At 29.3% G+C, this 11,221-nt stretch overlaps 1 protein-coding gene across 5 annotated transcripts; it reads right to left on the minus strand.

Annotated features, from left to right (window-relative positions):
* Positions 1-5,141: 5,141 nt before the first annotated feature.
* Positions 5,142-10,074, minus strand: LOC111299072 (palmitoyl-acyl carrier protein thioesterase, chloroplastic). Of its 5 annotated transcripts, XM_089747116.1 has the most exons (8): positions 9,825-10,074; positions 9,129-9,690; positions 8,205-8,803; positions 7,943-8,076; positions 7,205-7,318; positions 6,619-6,790; positions 6,435-6,503; positions 5,142-5,901 (listed from the first exon to the last, which is right to left on the minus strand). In XM_089747116.1, exons 3-8 carry the CDS (start codon positions 8,706-8,708, stop codon positions 5,632-5,634), a joined length of 1,263 nt encoding a protein of 420 aa, XP_089603242.1. In that variant the 5' UTR covers positions 8,709-8,803; positions 9,129-9,690; positions 9,825-10,074; the 3' UTR covers positions 5,142-5,631. The 5 variants fall into 5 exon arrangements, with proteins under 5 accessions (XP_089603242.1, XP_022749749.1, XP_022749746.1 ...); XM_022894014.2 differs by lacking the exon at positions 9,129-9,690 and having other exon boundaries at positions 8,205-8,712; XM_022894011.2 differs by lacking the exon at positions 9,129-9,690.
* Positions 10,075-11,221: the final 1,147 nt, after the last annotated feature.

Below are 11,221 nucleotides of genomic sequence, written 5' to 3' on the forward strand. Positions count from 1 at the left end.
AAAAGTAAAATATAAGGAAAAAATAGATTTAAGGTTTATAAGATATTTATAATTTAAAAAAAAAACCCTTACAAGTTTAATGTTTTAATTTTAAAAAATATATTTTTTATTTAAATTATTATTTAAAAAATATGATATAAAGCTGATGTATCATTAACATAACATAAATAACTTTCTTAAAGAAATAAGTTAAAAGTACTCTTGTTAAGGAATAAAGATTTCAAAAAATCTTATCGGTGGAAAAATTTCCCACCTTGTCGGTTTGTTCACTCAAATCAAGTCTCTCAAAAAAAAAAAAAAAAACTTTATAAGATCATCTCAATCTTGTTCTCGTGCTTACCCGTGAAATGTTCTTTTTTTTTTTTATAATAATTATTATTATATCAACTTCATTTTTCTTAAAATTAAAATTAAAATAATTTAGTGTTGTTTTTTCATGAAAAAATAAATCTAATAAATTTAAATACAATATGATAATATAATATAAAAAATAAGGTTAATATAATTTAAATTTTTAAAAAATCATATATAAATTTAACAAAAATAAAAAAATATTTTGTTTGATATATAAATATTATGATATAAAATTTTCATATTTTATATGTTTTAGTTATTAAAAAATTAAATACATGAGTGGTTAAATTTATAGAAAATTATAACATTTTTTGCATATTAAGTAGTACTAATTTCAATGAAAAATAATAATAAATATATAACATCGAAATTATATTATGTAAACATATATATTCCATATTCGTTAGAATGAGTCCCTTCATAAAATTTGAAATTTAATATAAATAAATTATCTGAAAAAATAAATTTATTACAAATAATTTATTAAAAAATATTACAAAATGCTTGGTCAATCCTCGATTCAAATTTAAGAAAATTAATTTTTTATTTAATATCATCATATGTTTCCTTGAAATTCATTCTTTGAAAATTTTAATCTCTATTTTTATATTCTATATTGACATGTATAAAAAAAATGAAAGAGGTTTTGTGAGTAAAATAATTTCTTATTTTAATTATACATATTTTCATTCACTAGTAATTATTTACCATATTTCATTTTTATGAATTTTATGACTTTAATTTTATTTGTTTAATTTATTTTTATTTATTCTTTATGAATTTAATTAAGTTTCATACTGAAAATTTTTAATTTTTTTTATATTTTAATAGAGTTAATAAAAATATATTAACCTTAAAATTTTATTTAAAAATTTATTTAATTATAATTTTAAAAATTCCTAAAACCCGATGAATTTTATAAAATCACTTTGATGAATTTTAGTTTGTTTTCTATAAAAAAAAAAAAAAAAGTTGAACTACTTTTAATAAAATTAGTATTCATTCACTTGGATAAACCAAGTAGAACCCTTTGAAAGATGTCACTCATAAGAAATGGTGCATAAATTCTTTATTTTTATCGAATTTTTTTTACATACACCAACAAAAGTAGACAAAAAAATTTTCCATGAAAAGTGATAAATTAAATCCCATTGGGCTTCATTGCAACTTTCCATGCAAATAAAATTCAAATGCAAAAGTTAAAATTAAATGTTAAATAAATATCTAACCCATAATAGACTTGGATAGCTGTCAAGATTTGAATCCTTTTAAATTCTTTTTAATTTATAATAGTATAAATATCATTATTTTTTAAAACACTTTAGTTTTTTAGCTTTTTATATTTTCCATGTTCATGTCATTCTCTTTTTAAAACGCTTTAGATTTTTACCTTTTTTATATTTTATGTTGATTTTATGATTTTCTTTCAACATTTTTATGTTTCATGAGAAGATATTAACTTCTTGTTAATCTAATACTTATCATTTTCTCATACTTTTTAGTATTTGATGTTATTCGAAATTGATTTTTTTGTGTGCATATTTGAAATAATCACTAAAATTAAAATTTCCATATTTTATCAAATAAATTTATGCAAAAATATAATTTTTTGAGTTTTTTCTTGATGAATTTAAATGCGAAACCACAATTTCTCCCAGAAAAGATTCGGGTTTTCTGCCTCCGTTTCTACGCAAATTTCAACCCCTGTCAAGCACAATTACTTCTCTACCAATAGGACTTGACCCATCGGTTAATATAATTGTGTCGTTGAAAGTAACTTTTATGGTAAAAATTACTTTTGATTTAATTTTAATGTTAAATAACCAAAAAAATGATATTTCAATTTAAAAACTTAGTTTTATAACTCAAATCAAAAAGGGTTTTAAGATAAAAATTATTACATTATCTTTTATTTTAATATTTTATTACTATATATATTTTAACATTTTAATTACTTACAATACTATTTTTACAATAATATTAAACACTTAAAATTACTAATCATATTTTTTTACCAATTTTTTGAAAAATACTTTTTTTCAATCTATTTTTTTTTTTTCAACGACAATCACACTCAACCAACCCTTAATGCAATTCTATACGTACAAAGTAGAAAGGGTAAGAGGGTCAAACGAAAGATGAAGTGGGACCAGATGTAAAATCTACAAGTCAATGCAAAAAAATGAATCTCCGACAACCATGTGACGGATGCTGGAATGTCGGCGACGTGTCGCTTTTCTATTGGTTGTAAAAAAATTTTTTCTTTTGAACGAAATTTCAAGTCCTCCTTCAAAAGTCAAACAGCCAAACCTGTAGGCGCACGCGGCTTCACCGTTTCGAGTTTTGGGCCTTCGGCCGAGGTTGATTCATTTGATCAAAAATGTAAAAAAAATTAATATAAATAATTACAAAATTTTAATAAAATATTAAAATCATAATCCTAAATTCTAAACTTAAATTTAAGATCTCAAGGTTTTAAGATTTTTTATTTAAGATTTTTTAATTACATGTCCAAATGTGCTTTCTTTTAGTCTTTTGCAAGATATGCTTCTTTCGATTTGTTACTTTCAAACGTTGTTGTTATATAACAAACATTATAAATTAAAGGAAAGAAACTCTATTCTATAATTTTTTCTTGGCCTATTTTTTTATACAAGGAAAATCATAATTTGAGGGTAGAAAAAGAGATTACTGATGTTAAATTTTAAATTCATATTTATTGAATATCATTTTTTAAAAAATAATTATATTGATCAACTAAATTAAATCTTAATTTATTTGCAAAGCATGTTTCATTAATCCTAAATTATCTTAATGAAAATTTTGAGAAAATTAATTTGGAAGAACAATAATGTTCGAAATTCAAGTATCTTGATTATACGCACAAATTCTTGCCTTGTTAATTATATAAAACGAAGCAGTATAATGGCCATATAGTTTTACTTTATATTATAACAAAAATGATTAAATTAGTTTAATATTATAGTATATAACAAAAGTGAATTGATGCACTCCACTTACTATAGATAGGGATTGAAGCTAAATCATGTGAGATCGATCGAGTTTCATGGTGGGGGGGGGGGGGATTGGACCTTTTTTCATGTGCATATGTATGAATAATTAAAATAACATGGAATATTGGGATCATAAAAAAACTGCATTGGATTAAGTTTATTTTTCTAATCTCTTAATATTCTAGCTAGTTTGTCTTACATTCTATCCATTTCTATATGATTCGTTGTAAAAAGTGCAATGTATCAACTTATTTTTAGCCCTAATATAATGAATTGTGATACATATATATATATATATATATATATAATTTTATGCTCTATCCACACATAGATTACAAAGTATAAAAATATATAAAAAATATAAAACTAAATTAATTTTAAATTGATAAAAATTGATCATTTCTCATAATATACGCATAGAGATCCAAGGACAATTCACTTTGATCATAACCCTTTAGCTTTCCCATACGTGCAGATGCATGCATTTGTTGAGTTTACATGCAGATAGAGTAATGATAGTTAATCAATTAAGTAGTTATTCTACAAATCCAAGTACATTTTATTTTGAATATGACATTTAACACAAATGATTCACACACCTCTCTCAATAGGTACATTTTTGCAAAGTTAGAGTCTGTAGTTCAATTCTTAAAGTGTAAGTTTTTCTTCCATAATTTTCTTTAAACTTTGGTTCTACTTTTAAAAAAAAAGTACATAATAATTTATATAACGAATAAAGAAACAATTCGAGATTATCACAAGTTTCCCACTTTTAATAATAATAATAATAATAATAATAATAATAATAATAATAATAATAATATTATTATTATTATTATTATTATATTTTTATATTAATCGTTTTCATAGAATTAAGGGAATTTAATTTTGAGAAAGTAATTAACTCCTTGTTCGTCCAATTATTCAAAGATGGACGTTTCTCTTTAATGAACAGCAAAATCATTGGTGGTTGAAATTAAATGAATTGAATTCGTAAATCTAGGCGATATATTTCAGAGTTTAAAAAGGGTCCTTGTTTTTCAACTAATAAAAGAAAATTGCTAATAACAATAATAATAATCTACAATCTGAGTTGAACTCGTTTAGTTAAGCTGGTTTGAGGACCTTGGACGAAGGCCCTGAGCCCACAGTATCCATTTTCACCATAACGGCCCATACCTATATTTGACGCCAGTTTAATCTTCTAAGTTCCAACATTTTTCTTCCATCCCATTTCCTTTCTTCTTCTTTCTCCCCTTACAAATACCCAATAAAAAATTTTTTAAGTTAATTGTTACCCATCACATGATTTCAGATTCTTCTTACTCTTTCCTTCCAAAATCCTTGGAAATCATTTTTTCTTATATTAGAACTTGGGAGGTTCAGTTTTTTATTATATCGGAGATTGAGGGAATTCAAACTCCCAACTTTTTAACGAAAACATACATCAATTGTAGAATCAAACGCTCGAATTAAAAAATATTAGAAGTTAAAAATATTAAATCTAGATCATAACTCAGCCATATATAATTTAGCTATAAAATATTAACTACCAGTATTAAATCTCAGCAAGTAAAATCTGACTAATGTTTATTTAGGCTTTTGCCTCTCTTATTTTGGTTTCTGTCTTGGTTTAGTCCTTATTCCTTTATTTTGTTTTTTGGGTCCTTAGATGGTACATCCAAGTTACCAACAGATTTCCCCGTTTGTTAATGATTATGAACTTTCTTTATTCAATGCCAAAAAAACAAGAAAAAGATGAGCAGATTTAGGTTGAGATGAAAAGCCAAAATATCCATTGAATGAAATGTCAAAAATACACATATCCTGCGAGACTCTAACCGGGTAAGAGCCCATGAGGTATGTAGGGTACCAACTGACCAGTAAGGCAAAGCTTTAAGCGAAGAAGCTTTCCTCCTATACAAAAGTCGTTCCCATCTCACATGGCTACCAATTTTCAAAAGCAGAACCACTTTCATGACAAGAGCCGGCTGGCCGGGCTGGCAGGCAGGCAGGCAAAGGTAGAGAGAGAGAGAGAGAGAAGACAAAACAAGAGCTAATTACAGTGAAGCTTACAACCCTTTTATATATATATATATATATATATATTTCTCTCGAGGACGAATCAGAAGGAATAATATATAAATAAAGAAGAAACATATATAAATCCAAAGTACACACGTAGATCCTATTAGACAAAGCATTGTGACACACAGCAATGAGATTATGCACCTCCAGAGCCACAATTCAGAGAATTGGATTTCTATGCACTTTCTGCAGGAATTTGACCCACATTACCAAAACTTTTGGCAAACTTAGGCCTCCACTGGGTCCTCCCTCTCACAATCTCAGCCCCATCCTCGAGTCGGAGCAAGTGCTGGCACTCGATTGCACCAAAATTTGCTAAGTTTTCCACATCAGAGTCGGAGACAGCAGTCAGTGACTGCAGCACGCTGTCTCTCCCACACTCCCTCCTATACTCCAGTGTCATGGCAGAAAGCTCATTAGTCTCCAAGATTGGCAATGGAGCACTCTGCAACCAGTATTACCTTCCGGTTAAAGTGAATGTAACTTCCAAACATATAAATGTGTTGATTGGTGAAAAATATAAAGAAAAAGTACATCCTATGTCAGATTCAAAGCATTGTGTTCTTAAATTGCAGTTTCATATTAGCCTCCATAACTCAAATTTGGTGGCTTATTGGTTCCAAGAAAACTTCTATCCAAATTGGGTCGGTAATTAGTACCAGATAAACAAAGAAGTTGGCACACAGTTCATTTTCATCAATAACTGCAACCTAAAATCACTTCTCAGGAATGCTATAGTAAATAAAATTTTTTTTTTTGAGCAGGAAAATTATGTGATCTGAAAATGGTCACCACTGATTTCTATGCTTTCCTGAATAAACCAAAAGCCAAGATAAATAGCTAATTCCTGTCAGGTTCTCAGCATCTCAGGTACGATTTAAGGTATATGAAATTAAATGGTTAGGATTTTGGTTCAGTTGTTATAATCAGAGAAGAAGAAGTAAGGAGGCACGTTCAATGTTACTGGATTGAGTATACCTCAAGGATCCAGCCAATGTACTTCACATTATTTACATGCTGGTTGACATCCAAGTCACTCCATTTAGGCTGCAATTAGAAATAAACTTTAAATAACAATGCAACAAATAAATAGAAAGACAATTATTAGTGCCCACTGCCATTAACATGCTGAAGAAGAGAGATGGGGGAAGCTGGGACTTACAGTTAAACCTTTACATACATATTCTGCCATGCTGTCATCAAGTTTCACAAGTTTCCGGCTATCCTCAGCCACAGCAGGATCAGAATTCATAAAATAAGGTTCTATTTCTCCTCGGACCTGTTCTGGAATTTTAGATAACCTTCTAGTCAGTTTATTCATCATCACCCACACACTGCAGATCACCAAAACCAAAATCAAAACAGAGGGAATATAGATTAGTTGCTCCTGAAACACCTTTTAATAATGCACAAGGACAGAGAGAGTAAAAAAGCCACTCGGTGTGGCCTGGGAAACCAAACTATCATTTCAAGTATCTACTGAAAACATATTAAATGCTTACAAAACAAATTTGGAAATATTTTAGAGTTCAATAGTTTCTGACTTTGGCTATTCCCAGTTTTTTTTTTTTTTTTGTTCTTGTGAGAAGAACAAGATCATGACACAAAAACATCAGATTACATCATGAAAAATTTGAATGATTGTGATCCTTTCATACTGGTGTCAGAAAATCATCTCATCATTTGTTTAAAGATAAGAGCAAAACCAGCCATAAGCACATGAAGCAACTTCATAAACACTGCCCTACCTTGAAGCTCTTGTTAAAATTTCGCCAGTTTTACTATTACTGACAAGCCAATCCCTTCGCATGCCATTCTTCCCTGATGCACTGACCCAAGTGTCTACTTGAACAACATCACCCCTGCAAGACAGACATAAGTCCAATGTTCATTATTATAAAATTTCATAATACTCCAAATACATCCAGAACTACTAATTTTTGTGTATGGCTTGCTAACAAAGAACTATTTAGCCCCACTTCTTCCCGTTTTCTTTCTTTCTTTCTTTTCTTTTTTAACAAGCCCAATGCTTGCAAATCTTATAAAACATGTGATGCACAATATTGTAATGGCTTCCAAAACCTTCACTCCTATAAGGCTAGTAGGCATCTTCCAAAAATAGCAATTCAAGCTAATGCAATATATCTACATACACTTGCCTATATCCTGTTTCTGTATCCTCCAAGCAAAAATATATTGCTAGTAGGCATCCACCGAAAATAGGGATTCAAGCTTACAAAACATATCTACATAAACTAGCCTATATCCGGTTTCTGTATCCTCCAAGCAAAAATATATTCATATATATTGGTGGAATTCAAGAGTTAAACTAGTTAGTAGCAGAACACATGCCTGATGCCTCAATGACATCACATTGTGTCCTGTATCAACATAGCATCACACACATATAACTACAACCATATGGGTAGAGCAAACCGTGAATTGTTGTTATAAGAGCAAACCAGGAGCAAGAGAGTATGTCTTACCAAGTAGGATAGCGATCAACCACAACTTGCATCCGTGTGACCACCCATATTAGGTTCTTCTTGCACATCTCAGGGGTGGCACCAAAACCATCTCCAAGCAGTCCGGCGCTTCTACAATGATTAATTGCTGTTTCCTGCAAAAATATATATATTAATTAAAAATCAAGCTTATGCAATATATCTACATAAAAACCAGCAAATATGAATTTTAGTTCCTAATGTTAGCTGTTCAAACATTCTAGCCAAATAACTATAACTGTACCTGTAAATGATTCATTAGTGTCTCTATGGATGCTGTACGATCAGCACCTATCTCATATGACCTAATTGAGAAGTTCTGTCGGAAAACAAGACCATCCTGAACAATCCTCCCTATGCCAAATGGATCAATGAGCATGTCAGGTCGCCTCGGCTTCCAATCAAGCATCATCCACTGCTTCTCAGCAGCCAAGAAAATGGTCGTGATAGCAGCAAGAAGCATGCTCCAATCAGGTAACTGGTTAATAAACGTCCTGGGAGGAGGGGAACTCACACCATCATCGTTCTTGAAACCTTCCACTGGAGTCGTCACAACCGTGGTACCATTTATTTTAGGAGGGGCTTGAGCATTTGCCTTGACTTGCAAACTTCCAGTAGAAGCAGATGTTTTCCGCTTGATACCTCCAAGGTTAGTAGATCTACTTCCAAGCTTCTTGTTTTTCAAGTCAGAGGAGTCCGGAGAAGAAGTAACTGGAAAAAATGCAGATGTAGCAGCAGTGGCAACCATGATTCTATAAATTAAAAAGAAGTTCTATTATCCGCTGAAATTCCCTCTTTTGCAAATAGCAAGCTTTTTAAAAAAGCAGCTGGTGCATGCTCCAACTGTATCACATATATTAAAGAATCAGAACATTTCCAAAAGACGCATTAACAAATTCAGATAACCACAAAATCCTCAAATTTTGGCTACAAATGAAGGTTACATATTCAATATTTTAAAAGCAGGTTCCACCCCCCAGCCCAACCAAAAAAAAAAAAGGAAATTCTGAAATGGCAAATAATTTCTTTCTATTAATTTTAACATTTCAGCGTCCTAATTAATTTTCTCCATAATCTAACCAAAGAACAGAAAAATATTTAAAAAAAAAAATCAAAGAAGTTCTTCATTTCTAAAACTCCAGTTACAAAAGGAGAAAAAAAGCTTTACCAGATGCTCAAAGCCAACTGTTATGTTGTAAAAAAAATACTGTACTTTAACAGAGCGTGTCATCGTAAATATGCCACAAAAAATATGAATCAGCGACCAAGAAAATATGTTGCAAAACGGAGGCGGAATCGCTAAAAACAAAAACACAAAAGCAGATCTAAGCTGTAAAAACTTTAAACAACAAAAAGGAAAAAAAAAATGACAGAGAAAATGGAAACAATTCATGAACACGTATCAGCTTTCCTATCCGTTGCAATACAGAACGAAACATTCTCCAAACAATCTTTTCTGTTTCTCCAAAAGAAATTTACAATCAATACCGAAGAACACAGAAATGACGACGAGAAAATAAACAATCGAAAAAAAAGAACAATTCGAGCTGCATTTGGTTGCTGAGAAAATGAGAGAAAATATTAGATCTCCTATGGCCGCCACCATTACTCAAAAACCTTTTAAGAAAACAACACAACATAAAACAAAGCTATATCCCAAACTTTTCCTTTCCTTTCTCGGCAACGAAAGAGAAGCAACATCTCAACCAGAAAACGCAGATCAAACGAAACTGAAAAAATAAAAATAAAAACAACTAAACTTCCACGTTCGTACCTCAACCAAAAAAAAAAAATCAATGAGGGGAAATTTTCTCGAGAAAAATGCAAAGAGGAGAAACTATTGCATTATTTAGGATCTGCAAACCTTATCGGTACTTCTAGGCTTCTAGGGCTTGCGATCTAGCAATTTTTTTCGTTCCTCCCTTCTTCGCTGTCCTTTCTTTTTTTTCCTTCAGGCTTTTTGAAGAGTTTTATATTTTTTGAAATTTCGTTCCGAGTTTCTAAAAACAAAAAAAATAAATAAAAGGAAAAAAAAAAAAAAAGGGATTTAGTTTGCTTTCTTTTTTTAAGTTTCTAGAGAGAATGGACTGAGGGCCAACGGCTCAGTGCGTGTTAGGGACATTGGTGTCCAACGACTCCTTTTTATAGCGCACACTTATCCCTCCCCTCTCACGCTTTTTTTTCAAGTTTCCCATTTTATAAACCATGTTTTCTCTTATTTACTCTGTTGCCCTACCCTTAATTTGTGTTTGTTTCAATTATTAAATTTATCGCTGGCAAATTTTGTTGGAAGATTGAAAGTTGAAAAAATTAGGTTAAAAAAAGTTTGTTTAAAAGTAGAGTGAAAATATAGTTTAAATTTTTAAATATTTAATATTATCATGGTGAAATAGATGAAAAATGTGAAAAAATTATCTTGATAAATTACAATATTTAAAACAATATAAATAAAGTAATAAAATTATTTTACCCATAAAAAATTGCGGTTGAACTTAGCTTTTTAGTATAGATTTGTAAATTATGATTTTAAAAAAATTGTATACTTTTTATTGTTCAATATTGATATTGAATAAAAATAACTTTTGAATGCAAAAATCATTTTCAATCTTGCAAAACTAGCTCTGCCTAATTTTGGTTTTGAGTAGGGACTTTACTTTAAGTTTTTTTTTTTTTTTTTTTTGTCTTTTTTGTGAAATAATTGACCTCATTTGATTTCTTTTCTTTTACAAAGTTCTGCTTTCGTTAAATTTTAACCCTTTTAGCTTTGTAAAATGGCCCCATTAGGAATTTAGGACAATCACCTTTGTTAGTGGATGGTATCTTTTTAAACAAATTAAAAATCTGAAATGGATCACCTCTTTTAACTTGAATCCAAAAAGAATAGTAATCTGAGTTATTTTTATTAATTATTCATTTTTATATTTCTTAAAAAAAAAAAAAAAACTAGTCACTCTTATTTGAACAAAGATTAAGAAAAGTATTTAATTTTTATGCTTTTATCATTTGATTTTTAATAATTTCATAAAATTAATATTTAATAATAAATTACTAAAAACATATATGGAATAAAATAAAATTATTAAAAAATTGTAGGCATTAAAATGAAAATAAAGATAATTGGCCAAAAAATAAAATAAATAAATTCAATTGGAATTCAACTACTACATACTTTTTAAAAGAATGTTGGCTTTCAATTAATACTATTTACTATAGCATGACATAATCAATTTCTAAAATTATTTTAAACTTTGGTAAAAGGGG

Source organism: Durio zibethinus, chromosome 18 (genome assembly GCF_047325235.1).
Source record: "Durio zibethinus cultivar Kanyao isolate XHJ-2024 chromosome 18, ASM4732523v1, whole genome shotgun sequence".
Lineage (NCBI taxonomy): Eukaryota > Viridiplantae > Streptophyta > Magnoliopsida > Malvales > Malvaceae > Durio > Durio zibethinus.